This window comes from Neltuma alba, unplaced genomic scaffold, assembly GCF_004799145.2.
Source record: "Neltuma alba isolate B1F8T4 unplaced genomic scaffold, ASM479914v2 tig00012732_pilon, whole genome shotgun sequence".
In the NCBI taxonomy this organism is placed as follows: domain Eukaryota; kingdom Viridiplantae; phylum Streptophyta; class Magnoliopsida; order Fabales; family Fabaceae; genus Neltuma; species Neltuma alba.
In genome coordinates, this window is record NW_021637152.1 from 204,669 (window position 1) to 223,024 (window position 18,356).

The 18,356-nt window shown below is 34.8% G+C and overlaps 2 protein-coding genes across 14 annotated transcripts; one reads left to right on the forward strand and one right to left on the reverse strand.

Annotated features, from left to right (window-relative positions):
- Nucleotides 1-352: 352 nt before the first annotated feature.
- Nucleotides 353-3,326, forward strand: LOC114730433 (uncharacterized). Of its 3 annotated transcripts, none has more exons than XM_028917517.1 (3): nucleotides 353-593; nucleotides 2,104-2,323; nucleotides 2,795-3,326. In XM_028917517.1, the coding sequence occupies exons 1-2, from the start codon at nucleotides 393-395 to the stop codon at nucleotides 2,287-2,289; spliced, it is 387 nt and encodes a 128-aa protein (XP_028773350.1). In that variant the 5' UTR covers nucleotides 353-392; the 3' UTR covers nucleotides 2,290-2,323; nucleotides 2,795-3,326. The 3 variants fall into 3 exon arrangements, with proteins under 3 accessions (XP_028773350.1, XP_028773349.1, XP_028773347.1); XM_028917516.1 differs by lacking the exon at nucleotides 2,795-3,326 and adding an exon at nucleotides 2,425-2,622; XM_028917514.1 differs by lacking the exon at nucleotides 2,795-3,326 and having other exon boundaries at nucleotides 2,104-2,622.
- On the reverse strand, nucleotides 3,261-17,738 carry LOC114730430 (myosin-11-like). 11 transcript variants are annotated; one of them, XM_028917503.1, is made up of 17 exons: nucleotides 17,617-17,738; nucleotides 17,194-17,281; nucleotides 16,713-16,916; nucleotides 16,171-16,329; nucleotides 14,441-14,620; nucleotides 11,448-11,627; nucleotides 11,022-11,180; nucleotides 10,191-10,370; nucleotides 9,689-9,835; nucleotides 9,191-9,337; nucleotides 8,692-8,838; nucleotides 8,191-8,337; nucleotides 5,193-5,339; nucleotides 4,678-4,857; nucleotides 3,802-3,858; nucleotides 3,628-3,719; nucleotides 3,261-3,536 (listed from the first exon to the last, which is right to left on the reverse strand). In XM_028917503.1, the coding sequence occupies exons 2-16, from the start codon at nucleotides 17,257-17,259 to the stop codon at nucleotides 3,633-3,635; spliced, it is 2,187 nt and encodes a 728-aa protein (XP_028773336.1). In that variant the 5' UTR covers nucleotides 17,260-17,281; nucleotides 17,617-17,738; the 3' UTR covers nucleotides 3,261-3,536; nucleotides 3,628-3,632. The 11 variants fall into 11 exon arrangements, with proteins under 11 accessions (XP_028773336.1, XP_028773337.1, XP_028773339.1 ...); XM_028917504.1 differs by having other exon boundaries at nucleotides 17,194-17,293; XM_028917506.1 differs by having other exon boundaries at nucleotides 16,713-16,892; nucleotides 17,194-17,434.
- Between the last annotated feature and the right edge of the window lie 618 nt (nucleotides 17,739-18,356).

Below are 18,356 nucleotides of genomic sequence, written 5' to 3' on the forward strand. Positions count from 1 at the left end.
AAGTTAAATTACACATTGAAAAAGTTTAATTGCACAAAACCACTAGGTGCCATTTATCAAATAAATTTTCAATGAGGGATTTATCCCAAGTTTTCCTTGTTTTTTTTTCTCATAAACCATTTTTTATGTTATTGTTATAATTATATTATTATATATAATTTATTTAATATTTAATTATAATTAATTTCATTGTTATGTACAATTCATAAATATTAATGAATATATTTATTTAAATATCTGAACTTGTACTAAAACTTTGCCCCCAATAGTTAATTTTTTTTGGCATCCCGACCAAAATCATTATAAAAATTTTAAACCTTTTTTGTTTTTCGGCCAAAAAGCGACTTGGAGAAAAGGAGGCGGTGGGAGGAGGTGAAGAGGTTGAGTGAGAGATGTCGATCCTGTGGGAGAAGAGCGCGAGTTGGAGATGGCTTGTGCGGAGGACCAGAGATTCCAAGCCCTTCTTCCTTGCTTTCGCCACCGTATGCGGCGTCGTTCCGGGAGTCATTGGCTATGGCGTCATGCAGCTCACCAACACCCGCAACGAACAGCTTGAGGCCCATCTTCGCAAAAATGCTCGCCCCGAAACCACGGTACCTCTTCACCCTTTTTCCTTATTATTGTTTCCCGAGAAATCATGGTTAATCTGTGGGTTGTTATCCTTAATTTGTGATTTGTGATTCTGTAATTTGATGATCCGATGGGTGAGATTTTTTATGGGAAAGATGTGCTGAACTTGTGGGCACTTTAGTGTTACGAATTTGGATATAATTCATCTTTTCCATTATTTAGCTCTGTTTAGGTTCCATAGTTAGTTTTTGTAGAGGTTAGTTAATTCTGCTGCGGCTGGAGCTTAGGGGTGCTTTGATGTATTAGCTTTCTATCAGAAATCTTGTGCGGTTACCTGAAGGAGACTGAAATACACAGTGGGAAGCTTGCTTTATCGGGGAAAAATGAGCTTCTTGAACTCTAACCATACGAATGTTCTATTTTAGAATTGGCAGATGTATCAATCATGTCATACCTTAGGTTCTCTTTGAAAATAAGACCGTAAGAAACTTGCCCATGTGAGTACTCTGCGAAATGTAAGTTGTCTTCGGGAACGGTCTGATATAAGTTATAACTCCACCATCAATGAACGGTACCCTGATATAAGTTATAACCTCAAACATCAACTGGCTTAGTCTCTAGCAGTATGGGCCTCACGAAGTGCTGGTGCTTAGGATTCGATCTTGGTATGAAACTTGTTGCTTATCTTGGTATTTTGGGGTGTTTGATTTGATATGGTTGCACGGGCTTAGGTGATATTAGTATAAGAATACCTGACTATAATAAGCTTCTACAGTCCTTTGTCTGCCCCAAATCCCATTTAATAGATAGTATTAGCTTATGATATTGCGTTCGACTTTAAATACACCAAATTAGGCCTCAAATTCATTTTTCTTAAACAGAGCAGAGTAAGGCAAAATCAACTTTTGTGATTGATTTATCTTCTTTTATTCAGATTGTCCGGATAAAACACTGGATATTTTCAACTGCAATCTTTAGGATAAAGTAATCATGTACCTCAACTTCTGTAATTCCCCTCATGAATGGAGGCTGAATCAATAATCAATCACGAGTACAAGGAGAAACCAATAGCATCCTATGGCAACCTTTCTACATCCGTCACCTTCCACAAGAAGGTGGGGATTGATCAAAGGTCTGCTTGGTGTAATTTTTGACTTTTACATGACAAATCTCCCAATCTTTCAACATATCGGAATTTCTCCAGTTGATCAAAGGTTCCCCATAATATCACATTGCTATCACTACGAATCTGATGACCATTTCGTGTCCTTGTTCTGAAATACTTCTTTTTCCTCTGTAGATCTCTGGATATTGTATAACTACATTGATAGCCCATCATATAGGATTTGGATTGTCTTAGAAGATAAATCTATCTAGAGATTAAATAGCTTTTTGTCTGTTTGAAGGGATGTTAACTTAATGAGCTGAGTAGTTGCTAACGTATGTTCTGGGACTTTTTTTTTTGGTCGAAATGAATTCTTTCCTCTGCTGAAAAATCAAATCTTGACGATATGGTTGCTTTTCATTAATTAGATGATGGGACAAGTAAATAAAGAAAGGCTGGCTGAATTCCTTGGAGAGCTACAGCGGAAGGAGGATACAAATGACCGGTATGTTGCTGCTCTGAAAGGTGAGACTTTAACCAGAAACCCGTATCAGAGAATTCAACCTATTCCTAAGCAAAATGACAGTGGCGTTGACAAGGAGCAGAAGAAATAAAGTCTGATAGTCATTTGGTGTGAATACGTATGAGGTATCTGTATGTCAAGATCTCACTAGTGTTTAGGAGCTCGGTATGAAATTGATGCTATTAGTCTTTGCATTTTGATTTTGATGTGGTTTTATTCCATACAGAAGGGGATCTTTGTGAGTTTGCATGATTATATGCAGACAGGACTTTTCCTTGTCTAGATTTCGTGCGCGTTCTTCCGTGGAATTTAAAGTTCTCCTCGGCTATGGGATATTTTGAGGTTTAATCAATCTCAACACAGGTTGTTTCCTTTTGCAGTGAGTTGGAATAAAGCACAATTCCTCCAGGTTTTATCATCTTCATGAAACAATTCGCCCACTTTATTGTTTTGGAAATTCACACTTGACTCGAGTTGTCAAAATTAACTCTATTATCTTTTCCCTTCCTACAAAGACATGGTTGCACTAACATTTCCATATCTGAAACAATCCTCTTAACCGTACCTTTCTGAAACTATTTCCTTCATTGACTCAGCTTATTAACATACATGGTCTCCGTGTTCTGAAAAAGAGGTGTGGGATGAGACCATGGGATTGTCAAATGGAGCAGAAGAGCTAAAGGAGCAATGCGGCAGTTCATTTCCGTGCTTCCCAAATTCTATACCCTTAAAATGTTAATTTGTCAGTAAAATCCACGCATCAGGGAGACGTGTTTCTGGTATTTATTTTCACGGTAAAAAAGATATAATGAAAAGACCATACGGCTGTTTGTGCCCCCCCCCCTCTTTTGACCTGAAATAAGGTCGTTTGTGTTAGAGATGCAAATACTAATAATTTCCCAAACTCTTTTTATCCTTGTAATAGTCTGAGGTATCCAAATTAACTGATTTTTGCAGTTGAGATGCTAGTACAATGTTGTGAGACACTCAAATGAAACGATCAAAGCAACCATCATAACCAGACTTGTTACCCTACCCGTCCCCGGTTTGACATGTATGAACACTCACAACATCCATTACAATACATACATTTTCCTTTGGGATCATCCAAAGTCTTCAAGACGCTATTGGTTGTAGACATATGAGGAGAAGAAATAAAGTCGCATGGGGCTATTACATTAGGGATGGTTTTTCACAGCTAAAATAAGTCTTACTAGGTTTCATTCTTTCTGATTCCATTATTTACAATTATCATCTCTTGGCTTGTATCCTTCTGATCCGAACTAAAAACACAGTCCATCCACATTGCGTCATCTTCAAAGCACACTCGGAAGAAAACTGCTGATACAATAGTGATATATAAGGAGAATGAATAGCAAAATAAGTAGAGTGAATGAGAAAAATAGGTTTGGTTTGAACATAAACATACCCCTGTCATCCAGGATACAGTTTGATGCGACAGGTTATCTCCACCCGACATATAGGACACGTGTCCAGCATTGTCCCACATTCTTCACAAGTCTGCATCAGAATTATATATAACTCATCATTCTCATTACGCAGAGAGAAAAAGCAATGAAACCATTCCGGTAGAATTATTTACCATGTGTCCACATCCAAAGGCCATGTCCTTTTCATTGGTCAGACAAATTACACACTCCTGCACATCATTGCAAATGCAGTTTTTCTTCAAGTTTAGCATTGTTACACATACAAGAAATACTGCCATGCAGTTTATCATTTGATTAATCTTTGAAGAAACTCACTCACATTACATGATAATGCCCTCAGAAAAAGAATAAAGAAATCTGCCCCGCCAAAATAACTACTACAATATTTATGAACATAAAGATCCATGCAAATCATTCCTAGCAACCATTTTAATCAACAGTTGCATATTGCATCAAACATAACTTAAGCAAAGTTCTTTAAATGTTTGCTATCAAGTTTTTCAATACAAATATAGCATGTACAAGAACCTTAAGGTAGAAACTTCAAAAAAGCTTCAAAATTACATCTAAATTCTGTTCACTGGCACGTTGAATTTCATCATTTCATCCTTGTTCAAAAGTTGTAAATGTTAAACACAAGTTGCATGAGTTGCCTCAAACCAATCAGAAAGACGCTTCTCTCAACTTTCAATTAAGAAGCAAGAAACTTATAAATAAGCAATGCCCGCACATAGAGGGGAAAGAAATAATACACATTAGAAGCAAAATATTCATAATCATCTGAAGATTTGATTTCCTTCTCAAGAAGTGTCTCGCCTGACGAGTAGATTAGGATAAGAAGTGAAGTTATTAGGGAGATTCACTATCTAAAATTTATGCATATTAACCTGATCATGAATAAACACGTAAGCATGACACGTGGATTTCATTGACTTAACTGGCATACTTATATGATGATGGATGATCAGTTTAGTCTTTGTAAAAAGGATCTGTTTAACAATTTTTTTTTTTAAAAAAAATTTAAATACCTGGGCAGCAGCAGAACTCGATGGTGCAGCAGTGGCAGCATTAAGGGCATCAGCTAACTCTAGTTCTTTTTCTTCAACCTGTCTCTTCGCACTTTCTCTAGTCTCCTGACACTCCAGCTTTAGCAACTGTATCAGCTCAAGCTTTTCTTGCAAATCTTTCTTGGCTTTAATCCATTCGTTCTAAACATAAAATGTTACAAATCAATGGTCACTGAGATCCTTCAATCCATCCTAAAATATTCTTTATGTGCACATAATATATTATTATAACTGCTTTATCAATACTAAAAATCATCAGGTGAGGCGGCAAGTCTGGAAGCCAAATATGAGGAAACCTTAATCTTGACTTTCAAGGACAGCACAAAAACAAAAATCTATTATCATCCAGCCAGGTCAGTGATAATATTTTCACCATTTAGAGTTATAAATTCAAAATTAATGAGTTGTGTGTGCCTGTGTTTTATTTATTTATTTTTTTTGGGGGGGGGTGTTTGAGGAACCAAAGTTGTCGTCACCTTAGCAAGGTCAGCATCGTTTTGAGCATGCTCGGCTTCTCTTAGAGCATTCTCTAATATTTGTCTTGCCTCCTGAATTTCCAACTTTAGCAGTTCGATAAGTTCTTCCTTTTCCTTCAACTCTCTCTTCACCTTGCCCCATTCATTCTACACATCGAAGAAACCAATTAATACCCATCGTAAACAGTTCTTTGAGCGCACACGACCGTTTATGCAATTGCATCATGTCAATACATACAATCATTTGAAGAGAGAATTCAGTTACCAGTGGCATTCAAATACTAGGTAACATGTAACAATAATCTTGGAAATCTGAGAATAAGGAACTCTGCAAAAGCTACCAATTTCTTATCATTCGTCCCTGCTACGAGTAATACTTGCACGATTTTAAAAATTACAAAAATGAATCCTTGTTTGTCATCGCATGATAATACTCCAAGTAAGTCAGTTCATATGTTAATTTGGTCTAGAATATGATGGGGAAAAATAAACAGAATTAGTACCTCAGCATTGTCAGCATCATTTCGGGCATATTCAGCTTCTTTTCGAGCATCCTCTAATATTTGTCTTATCTCCCGAATTTCAAACTTTAGCAGCTCAACAAGATCTTCCTTTTCCTCCAACTCTCTCTTCACCTTGCCCCATTCATTCTAAACATCGAAGTAACTAATTAATACCCATCCTACACAATTCTTTGAGGGCACACAGCTGTTTAAGCAATTGCACCACGACAATACATGCAATCATTTAACGAGAGAATTCAGTTACCATTCGTTTTCAAATGCTAGGTAACATGTAACAATAATCTTAGAAATCTGAGGATAAGGAACTCTGCAAAAGCTACCAATTTCTTATCATTCATCCCTGTTACGAACAATACTTGCACGATTTTAAAAATTACAAAATGAATCCTACTTTTCTTAACGCATGATGATACTCTCAAGTAAGTCAGTTCATATGTTAATTTGGTCTAGAATATGATGGGGAAAAATAAACAGAATTAGTACCTCAGCATGTCAGCATCATTTCGGGCATATTCAGCTTCTTTTCGAGCATCCTCTAACATTTGTCTTATCTCCTGAATTTCCAACTTTAGCAGCTCAACAAGATCTTCCTTTACCTCAACTCTCTCTTCACCTTGCCCCATTCATTCTAAACATCGAAGTAACCAATTATTACCCATCCTAACATTCTTTGAGGGCACACAGCTGTTTATGCAATTGCACCACAACAATACATGCAATCATTTAACGAGAGAATTCAGTTACAATGTTTTCAAATACTAGGTAACATGTAACAATAATCTTCTAAATCTGAGAATAAGGAACTATAAAAAGCTACCAATTTCTTATCATTCATCCCTGTTACTAACAATATTTTCACGATTTTAAAATTACAAAAATGAATCCTACATTTTCTTAACGGATGATACTACTCCATGTAAGTCATTTCATATGTTAATTTGGTCTGGAATACGATAGGGGAAAAGTAAACAGAATTACTACCTCAGAATGTCAGCATCATTACGAGAATATTCAGCTTCTTTTCGAGCATCCTCTAACATTCTCTTATCTCCTGAATTTCCAACTTGCAGCTCGACAAGCTCTCCTTTTCCTTCAACTCTCTCTTCACCTTGCCCCATTCATTCTAAACATCAAAATAACCAATTATTACCCATCCTAAACGATTCTTTGAATATACACAACTTTTTATGCAATTGCAACATGTCAATACATACAATCATTTGAAGAAAGAATTCAGTTACAGGTGGCATTCAAATGCTAGGTAACATGTAACAATAATCTTCTAAATCTGAGAATAAGGAACTGTAAAGTAGCTACCAATTTCTTATCATTCCTCCCTGTTACTAATAATACTATCATGATTTTAAAATTACAAAAATGAATCCTATATTTTGTTATCACATGATACCACTCCATGTAAGTCTGTTCATATCTTAATTTGGTCTAGAATACGATAGGGGAAAAACAGAATTAGTACCTCAGCAACGTCAGCGTCATTTTGCGCATATTCAGCTTCTTTTCGAGCATCCTTTAATAATTGTCTTATCTCCTGAATTTCCAACTCTTGCAGTTCGACAAGTTCCTTCCTTTTCCTTCAACTCTCTCTTCACCTTGCCCCATTCATTCTAAACATCAACGTAACCAATTAATACCCATCCTAAACGATTCTTTGAATATACACAACTGTTTTATGCAATTGCACCATGTCAATACATGCAGTCATTTGAAGAGAGAATTCAGTTAAGGTGATTCAAATACTAGGTAACATGAAACAATAATCTTGGAAATCTGAGAATAAGGAACCGGTACAAAAGCTACCAATTTCTTATCATTCGTCCCTCTTACTAATAATATTATCACGATTTTAAAATTACAAAAATGAATCCTATATTTTGTTATCGCATGATACCACCCCATGTAAGTCTGTTCATATGTTAATTTGGTCTAGGATATGATAGGGAAAACAGAATTAGTACCTCAGAAATGTCAGCATCATTTCGCATATTCAGCTTCTTTTCGAGCATCCTTTAATAATTCTCTTGTCTCCTGAATTTCCAACGCTTGCAGTTCGACAAGTTCTTCCTTTTCCTTCAACTCTCTCTTCACCTTGCCCCATTCATTCTAAACATCGACATAACCAATTAATACCCATCCTAAACGATTCTTTGAATATACACAACTGTTTTATGCAATTGCACCATGACAATACATACAATCATTTGAAGAAAGAATTCAGTTACAGGTGGCATCAAATGCCAGGTTAACATTAACAATAATCTTCTAAATCTGAGAATAAGGGACTGTAAAAAGCTACCAATTTCTTATCATTCCTCTGTTACTAATAATATTATCACGATTTTAAAATTACAAAAATGAATCCTATATTTTGTTATCACGTGATACCACCCCATGTAAGTCTGTTCATGTGTTAATTTGGTCTAGGATACGATAGCGGGAAAAAACAGAATTAGTACCTCAGAAATGTCAGCATCATTTCGAGCATATTCAGCTTCTTTTCGAGCATCCTTTAATAATTCTCTTGTCTCCTGAATTTCCAACGCTTGCAGTTCGACAAGTTCCTCCTTTTCCTTCAACTCTCTCTTCACCTTGCCCCATTCATTCTAAACATCGACATAACCAATTAATACCCATCCTAAACGATTCTTTGAATATACACAACTGTTTTATGCAATTGCACCATGACAACACATACAATCATTTGAAGAAAGAATTCAGTTACAGGTGGCATTCAAATGCCAGGTAACATTAACAATAATCTTCTAAATCTGAGAATAAGGGACTGTAAAATAGCTACCAATTTCTTATCATTCCTCTGTTACTAATAATATTATCACGATTTTAAAATTACAAAAATGAATCCTATATTTTGTTATCACGTGATACCACCCCATGTAAGTCTGTTCATATGTTAATTTGGTCTAGGATACGATAGCGGGAAAAAACAGAATTAGTACCTCAGAAATGTCAGCATCATTTCGAGCATATTCAGCTTCTTTTCGAGCATCCTTTAATAATTCTCTTGTCTCCTGAATTTCCAACGCTTGCAGTTCGACAAGTTCCTCCTTTTCCTTCAACTCTCTCTTCACCTTGCCCCATTCATTCTAAACATCGACATACCAATTAATACCCATCCTAAACGATTCTTTGAATATACACAACTGTTTTATGCAATTGCACCATGTCAATACATACAATCATTTGAAGAAAGAATTCAGTTACAGGTGGCATTCAAATGCCAGTTAACATTAACAATAATCTTCTAAATCTGAGAATAAGGACTGTAAAATAGCTACCAATTTCTTATCATTCCTCTGTTACTAATAATATTATCACGATTTTAAAATTACAAAAATGAATCCTATATTTTGTTATCACGTGATACCACCCCATGTAAGTCTGTTCATGTGTTAATTTGGTCTAGGATACGATAGCGGGAAAAAACAGAATTAGTACCTCAGAAATGTCAGCATCATTTCGAGCATATTCAGCTTCTTTTCGAGCATCCTTTAATAATTGTCTTATCTCCTGAATTTCCAACTCTTGCAGTTCGACAAGTTCCTCCTTTTCCTTCAACTCTCTCTTCATCTTGCCCCATTCATTCTAAACATCAAAATAACCAATTAATACCATCCTAAACAATTCTTCCAGCACACACGACTGTTTATGCAATTGCAACATGTCAATACATACAATCATTTGATGAGAGAATTCAGTTACAAGTGGCATTCAAATACTAGATAACATGTAAAAATAATCTTGGAAATCTGAGAGCAAGGAACTGTGCAAAAGCCACCAATTTCTTATCATGCATCCCTGCTACTAATAATATTTTCATGATTTTAAAATTACAAAAACGAATCCTATATTTTGTTATCGCTTGATACTACTCCATGTAAGTCAGTTCATATGTTAATTTGGTCTAGAGAGGGGAAAAATAAACAGAATTACCACCTCAGCAATGTCAGCATCATTTCGAGCATATTCAGCTTCTTTTCGAGCATCCTCTAATATTTGTCTTGTCTCCTGAATTTCCAACGTTAGCAGTTCAACAAGCTCTTTCTTTTCCTTCAACTCTCTCTTCACCTTGCCCCATTCATTCTAAGCATTGAAGTAACCAATTAATACCCATCCTAAACAATTCTTTGAACGCACACAACTGTTTATGCAATTGCACCATGTCAATATACAATCATTTGATAAGAGAATTCAGTTACAAGTGACATTCAAATGCTAGGTAACATGTAACAATAATCTTGGAAATCTGAAATAAAGAACTGTGCAAGAGCTACCAATTTCTTATCATTTGTCCCTGTTACTAAGAATATTTTCACGATTTTAAAATTACAAAAATGAATCCTATATTTTGTTATTGCCTGATACTACTCCATGTAAGTCAGTTCATATGTTAATTTGGTCTGGAATATGATAGGGGAAGAAGAAGCAGAATTATTACCTCGGCAATGTCAGCATCATTTCGAGCATATTGAGCTTCTTTTCGAGCATAGGCTAGTTCTTGACCCATCTTTTCAATTTGTCTCTTGGCTAGTTCTACCTCATCATCTTTCTCAATTCTAAGCCTTTGGACAGTTTTTCCTTCCTCTATCAGCATTCTTTTAAGTTTAGCACATTCACTCTGTAAAATTAGCTAAAGCTTTAACAGAAAGGTAATGGAGCGATAAGCTTTAAGTGTCAAATTCAACTTCAATAGGAAAAAAAAGAAAAAAAAGTATATTTATGGATGAATAATTATGCACATTTCTTCACAGATTAAATACAGTGAAGAAGTTATTAATTTCATCTTCTAATACATTTTGTTAAACCTAAATCTGTAAATTTTAAATTAAAAAAAACATAACATCACATTATTTTCAAACGTAGTCTCACTCTAAAATCTCCAGCCACATGGTTATGTTTCCCATTAGCACTAAAGATGAAAACATGTTTATTTTTATTTTAATTATCCATGTTTTATGAAGACAATTACTTGCTTTTAAATTGTAGAAGGATCAAATTTACCACTGCAAGTGAATCATAACTTTTTTACTTTCTGATAAACCAGTAACAAGAAAGGAGAAGAAATTCATCTGAATAAACCAGAATAAAAGAAGTACGAGTACGCTTCTTTTGGTTTTTAAGCATGTCTTTTATAGTGATTTAAAAATTGAAAAGTACTTTTTAAAACAATTAAATAAGTATCAATCAAACATTAACTGCTTCTTTATGATTCAGTTTTGTATATACTTTTTTAGAAAAACGTTCTCTAGAACATTTATCTAAAATTCACCTCAGCTATCACAGAAGCATTAAGGGCATTGGCTAACTCCAGCGCCTTCTCTTCATCTGGCCTGCTAGCCCTTTCTCTTGTCTCTTGACATTGCAACTCCATCAATTTGACATGCTCTTCCATGTTCTTCAAATCTCTCTTCACCTTAGTCCATTCGTTCTGAATACAAAAACTTCCAATTAATAGCCATTTGAGTGCTTCAATCATCCTAAACAATTCTTACACAAAATTTTCAACAATTTCTCACATCAAAATGTATAATACTTTGAAGAGTCAAATGACAGATAAAATCATTAAGAAGCTGTGCATAAATTGAATTTCTATCACTCAGACTCTTACAATTTCATGTAAGTTGGTTCATATTGTAAATTAATCTAATAGATAAATATTATAAATTAAGGGTGAAAATACGAACATAATCAGTACCTCAGCAGCATCAGCATCTTTTCGAGCTAGCTCAGCATCTTTTTGAGCAAGGGCTAATTTTTTATCAATCTCTTCAATTTGCCTCTTGGCTAGCTGCGCCTCATCATCTTTCTCAATTCTAAGCCTTTGTACAAATTTTTGCTCTTCTTCCAGCATTCTCTTCAGCTTAGCACATTCATGCTGTAAGATTTGATATGAATTAATAATGGTAAGGAAGTGATACAGTCAAACTGTCACACCAAACCGAAATGGGAAAAACAAAATTAAATAAACAATTATACAAAGTTCTTCACCAGTTACAAACTTGAAGCAACTGACATGAATAATATCATTATGAATTTTACTGGCTTTTTGTTTTTTGGAAGAAAAAAAATAACACCAGCATAAAAATCACATTTTCAAACGTTGCCTCAATCCATAAAGTCAGTAGCCACATAACTATAGCAGGTTTCACCTAAGAAACAAAGCTAAGAATAAATACTGATTACTGCCCCTTTCTAATGAGCCTCAGAGAGTTGGAAAAGTTTGAAAAAATTAAAAAAAAATTGCACAAACGTTGATCTTTGATGAAAAACTCAAGTCCTTATTTGTTACAACTTTTGGAAATATTAACAATAAAATCATTCAAAAGTTATGCATAACAAGATGACATTCACTATTAAAAGAGGCAGACAAACTCAAAGGCAAATAAAAATAGACAACAGCAACAAGAAATGTAACAATAAAGCCTTATCCCATTAGGTGAGGTCGGCTATATGGATCGCACGATGCCATTGAGCTCTATCCAAAACCAAATTTTTAGATATACTGTTAATTGAAAGATCTCGCTCAATAACTTTATCAAGTGTTTTCTTTGGGCTTCCTCTACTCCTTTTTAGAAGACATTATACTGTTTGATCAACTCTTCTTACCGATACATCCAAACGCCTTCTTTGCATGTGACCAAATAATCCCAAACAGTTTTCTATCATTTTCTCATCAATAGTAGCCACTCCAACTTTTCTGTGTATATGTTCATTACGAATCCTATCTTTTCTTATATGATCACACATCCATCTCAGCATTCTCATCTCCGCTACCGCCACTTTATGTTTATGTTGTCTCTTTAAAGCCCAACACTCACTACCATATAGCATTGCTGGTCTCATAGCAGTGCAATAAAACTTTCCTTTGATCACAATAGAAAAAAGAAATGCCTAAGCAATTTCAGAAACACGAAGGGCCTCAACTAGCTCCTCTTCAACTTGCCTCATGGCAGTTTGTCTTATCTCATCACATTCTGACTTTAGCAACTGAAGAAGCTCTTTCTCCTTTTGTAACTCTTTCTTTGCCCTAATCCATTCAGTCTAAATGTAAAATTACTTATTAATAGCTATTTAAGAGCTTCGATACATTCTAAACAATTCTTTAAGTACAGAAAATATATCATCATGATTGCTCCTAATCAATATATAGAACCATTTAGAGAACAGAGTCAGCCATTAGTAGAATTCGAATGACAGGCATAAACCAATTACACAGAAAGAAAAAAAAAGAGGTACAAAACAGCTTTCATACAGTAAATATAATGAAAGCAAGTGATAGAGAGAAAAGTGAAACCAAAGCAGAAAGCTAATTACTATGATGTAACCAGCACAATGACAGAGAGGTAACCTTGATAATAACCTCATTCCAGGTCAAACCTTGACTTAACCAGAAAATGGCACCAATTACATTATATTTTCTTGCCACGAGAGCTGATCACCATTTCCATTATATTCCTATCATTATTCCCCCACCCAAATCAACATTGTCCATTGGCTGACAAATGAAAAATTAACCTTATCCTCTCAAGGTTGAGCTAGATACTCAACAAAATTAAAAGAAACACATGCATAACGTTGTCTTGGCCCCTGAAAAAGTTCCTTCCAACTGAAGCATAAAGAAACCAGTAAAGAACTTTAACAAGTAAAAGCTATATTACTTAGCTTCAACTTGCCATATTAAAAACTAATGAATTAAATACTGAACTGGTAAGGAGGAAGACACGAGAGAATAGAAATGTCTTCCAACGCATAGCTGCTATGTGTGAACGAGCATCCCTTGTTTTTCTATTCAGTACAGCTTCTGTCTTATACTCAGTTTCTTCTGCCACAATCTTCAGGGGAAGCCTGCGCATCCCCTTTATTTTTTTCTCCTTTAATCTCTTCTTTGTCATCCCTCTCTGCTCTCTATTCCAGCTTCTCTCTCTCTCTCTCTCTCTCTCTATATATATATATATATATTCTCTTATGCCTGAGTCTCTTCTCACCTTTTCTCAAATTTGTCTTTGTTTTTTTCTTTTGATTTGTAATTTCTTCTATTAGCCCTTGGATTTCAAGCTAAAGATTCGATGTGTTGCAACAAAAATGGCCCCTCCTTGGAATGGCAAGCACCTTATTATTAGAGCAATCAATTCATCAAGGATCAAAAGCAAAAATAAACATCCTCCCCGAAGTTATGACCCATGAGAACCGACAACCTAAACACCTTGTAGCAGAATAATATTACAATCGTAGTAACATTTCCTTAATGTTCTACATCTTTGACTCAGTCTGATTCATACAGAACCTCATCTGAATGATCTTGCTGTTGATGGACTCCCAATCCTTTCTCATGGGAAAATAGCACAGTGAGAGGTGACTTCCACGACAAATTTGTGCAAGCTCAAACCTCAACCTAACCAAACGCAATCACACTGTCCTAGCTCTCCATTTGACAAAATTCCTATCCATAGAATCAAATCATAATTCCTACTTGCTACCATATCCCTATTATGCACAAATTGAAATTCTTCATCATTTAAATTGGTTTGTATAAATGTTTTCATAAATTTTAAAGCACAAGAATCCTATTTTTTTGCTTTGCAAAATGATCACAATTCCTTGTAAATTGGGTCACTTTGCTCATTTGCCTGAAAAATGATACATAAATATTTTAATACAAATGAGAAAAGATATCAACAAGACTCAAACCTCAGCAACATCAGCCCTAGGAGTCATGTACTCAGCGTATTTTCGAGCATCACCTAATTCTTGACCTAGCTCTTCAATTTGTCTCTTGGCCAGTTGAGCCTCATCATCTTTCTCAAGTTTAAGCCCTTGGACAAGTTTTCGCCCTTCTTCCAGCATTCTCCTCAGTTTATCACATTCACTCTGTAAAGTTAACAATGGGTTCAAAATAACAATAATGATGTGATACAGAAAAGCATCACAGCCAACTCAAATGGAGGGAAAAAAATTTAATCATCAACAAATAAGCAGCCGTATATACATTGACAACTTACAAGCATCAAAGGAACTAATATTAGAGTAACATCACTTTCATCTTTTCATATATCTTGTCAAAACCAAAATTCGAAGCTCTCAATATGACAAAAGCCAACTTAAAATTGAAATTATTTTCAAATGCAGCATCACCCTTTATAAAATCTCAAGCAACATAATTATATCATGGTTACCGTTCCCCGACCGGAGAAGTTATTTTTGGGGGAGAAACCTAACTATGAGTAAAGAATAATGCATTCATTCATTTATTTTTTTACTATTTGTGTTTCGTAGACACAGGCATTTGCTTTTGATTTACAAATGGATTAAATTTTCCACCCTGATAGAAGCATAAAATTAGTATTTGCTTATAGAGCAATATTAGAGACAGGGCCAAAAAACCAAAAAAAAAAAAAAAATCGACAACATAAACATAGAAAATAGGGAAAATTCAAATAACCCTCACTGTGGCAAATTTGTTTCGAATAGCCCCCATAGAAATATGAAATTTCACTGCACCTTTTTGACGGTATAATGAAATTAATTTCTGGGGCAAAAAGACCTAAATAACCCTTTTGAGGGTGAAACACCTTATTTTCACTGTAAAATCCTTTATTCCAGTCGTGTATGTTCTTATTTTACTTGTCCATGCCCAAGTTTAATTGGGTATAATTTATATTTCTTGTGAATGACCTTATTTGTGCTGTAAAAGCTCAAATGTGTCCTGCGAACTGCCTTATTTCTGCTGTGAACTCCCTAATTTCTTGTGAATGCTTACTTTACTTATAAATGCCTTACTTCAGTTGTAAATACCCTTAGTTTTCTTCTGAATCACTTTATTTGCATTGTAAAATCCCTTATTCCACCTATGGATGTGCTTGGTTCACTTGTTAATTCCTAAGCTTAGTTGGGTATAATTTATGTTTCTTGTGAATCACCTTATTTGCATTGTAAAATGCCTTACATGTCTTGTGAATCTCCTTCCTTCTATTGTAAACTCATTAGTGTTTCTTGTGAAAGCAGGGCTATTTAGGTCTTTTTGCTTCACAAATTCCTTTCATTTTACCCTCAAAAGGATACAGTGAAATTTCATATTTCTATGGGGACTATTGGAAATAAATTTGCTACAGTGGGGGGTTATTTTAAATTTTACCCAGGAAAAAAAAAACCAACCATATATTTATTTCGAGTAGGTATTTTTTAGTGATTTAACGGAGAAAAGTGCTTCTCAAGATTATTGACCAAATGTTAAACATTGACTTGCAAGATAATTTGGCGTAACACTTGCTGCTTCTAAAATTAGAGTATGAGCAAATGCTTTTTTTTAAAAAAAAAAAAAAAAAATCTTTGCAAAGTTCATCTGGATTAGAATACATCTTTCAAGGAGCAAAAAACTGAAATAAATATTTTAAGGAAATAACATTAGCTACAACAAGTACCTCCGCAATTGAAGCAGCATTAATGGCATTCGCTAACTCTAGTTCTTTGTCATCAACCTGTCTCAGTACACTTTGTGTCATCTCCTTACTTTCTGGCTTTAGCAATTCCACAAACTGTAGAGCTTCTTGCAATTCTCTCTTCAACTTAACCCATTCATTCTTACAAACATAAAAAGATACCAATCAGTAGCCACTTAAGTACTTTAATCTATCCTAAATAATTTTCAAAGGGCTTGTAATATCTTATTAAAACTGACCACATAAATACTTTAAATCATTTGGAGAGGAGATTAGTAGAATGACAGATAGTACCGCTGGAATCCTCAAATTTAAGAGTAGTGCACAAATAAATTCAGCATACCGCCTTGTTAATCTTAATATTGTGAAATTTTAAAATCAGAAATGAAAGAATCCTGCAATACGATTCCTTATAAATTTATCCCAAAAAAAAAAAGATATGCTCGCGCACACTCAGAGACACACAGACACCCATAATATAGTATAATATAATATTGAGCTGAGGGATCAAGACAAGCCAAAACCTCAGCAACATCAGCTCTAGCCGAAGCGTACTCAACATCTTTTTGAGCCTCGGCTAATCGTTGACTCATCCTTTCAATTTTTCTCCTGGCCATTTGTGCTTCTTCTTCTTTTTCTTCTTTAAGCCTTTGCATAAGCTTTCTCTGTTCCTCCAGCAGCCTCCTCAGTTTAGCACATTCACTCTGTAAAGTTATCAACAGCACCAACTATAAGGAAGTGATAGAGTTCAAGTATCACATTCAGTTCAGATGGAAAAGCAAGATACAACTTTCATAATTATCTATGTTTCTTCACAAATTACAAGCAAGGGAGGAACTAATTCCACCGTGAAAGAAGCATAAAATTAGAGTTTCTTCACAGAACAATATAAGAACCCCCGCCCAAAAGTGGGGAAAATCTTCATAACAAAATCAAATTAAAAAGTTACTGACGACTACAGCACCAAGAACATATTCATAAAATAAAAGGAGCACCAAGAAATACCTCAGCAGCTGCAGCAGCATTAAGGGCATTGACGAATTCTACAGCCATCTCTTTAACTTGTCTCATCCAATGGAACTTATCTTGTCTCCTGAAATTCCAGCTTTGGTAATTCGATTAGCTTTTTCACTTCTTGCAACTTCCTCCTTGACTTAATCTACTCATCCGAAAATGATGCAAAGGTAAAAGCCAACGTGCTTGTGTGAAATGAGGGCAAAGACTCCATAGAACTCGATTTGGGTATCTACATAAAGATCACGTAACAATAGTGACAAGAGAATCAATTGCACAAACACCACAAGGGGTGAAAACAGCTTGTGTTGATCAGTCTCATCAATCCTCACATGTTTCAATTTCAGAGCGCATCAAGCAAGTAATGCAGCAGAAATATTATAAACTATTGAATATACATGAGAAAATACTCACGACAACTCTTTAACTGCAGTTTTGCCGTTTCTACCACTCTTTCGTCTTGCCTGCTTAAAAGCTTTTAACTCTTCAGTCAGTGGAAAGTTTAGAGTGGGTGAGGCCTTCTATTTTTTCTGGTCCAGAAATCGATGAAGCATCATCAGTAGCAATAGAGACAGAAGAAAGTGAAAAATTAGAAATAGCAACCATCAGTAACTTATAAAAAGAAAGGGGAATCTGGCAGTAAAAAGCCAAGAAAGAAAAAAGGCGAATAAAGAACATAAGGAAGGGGAGAAAAGAAGTCGACGCCTTGGTGTTAACGTTCTGAGTAAGGAACCCCTCGTCATTTGCTCTTTAATAAAAAAAAGAATTAAGTGAAATCATTTGGTACGGAAGATTCCTTAATCTTGATTATGTTGTAACGAAAATTACGAATGAGTCCTTCAAGAATTTATTTTTAAATAAATCTTATAAATTTGTAAAATATTTGGGATTTGATTGTAATTATTTTTTTCCAACGATTGTAATTAATTTCTCTAAGAAAATATGTTTATTAAAAAATTAGCCAAAAACAATTAATAAAGAGAGAAAGAAGTAATAAATGAAAAAAAAAAACAGAGAAGAAAATAAAATAGATTATATATGGAGTGCAAAAGTGATGAGAGAGAGAGAGTATGTGTGCATGTCTCCTAAATGTAATTCTCAACCGCCTTTTGTAATTAATATAATATTCCTCCGGTCTTTAATATAAGACTCAT

What these genes read in the sequence shown, in the direction of transcription:
- LOC114730430 (XM_028917503.1), bottom strand. Translation starts at nt 17,259, where the DNA reads ATGAGACAAGTTAAAGAGATGGCTGTAGAATTCGTCAATGCCCTTAAT. An exon ending in ATGCTGCTGCAGCTGCTGAG is followed by an intron (nt 16,917 to 17,193) that starts GTATTTCTTGGT and finishes ACTTCCTTATAG; the next exon opens with TTGGTGCTGTTGATAACTTT. An exon ending in ATGATGCTGACATTTCTGAG is followed by an intron (nt 5,340 to 8,190) that starts GTACTAATTCTG and finishes TTCGATGTGTAG; the next exon opens with AATGAATGGGGCAAGGTGAA.
- LOC114730433 (XM_028917517.1), top strand. Translation starts at nt 393, where the DNA reads ATGTCGATCCTGTGGGAGAAGAGCGCGAGTTGGAGATGGCTTGTGCGG. An exon ending in ATGCTCGCCCCGAAACCACG is followed by an intron (nt 594 to 2,103) that starts GTACCTCTTCAC and finishes TTCATTAATTAG; the next exon opens with ATGATGGGACAAGTAAATAA.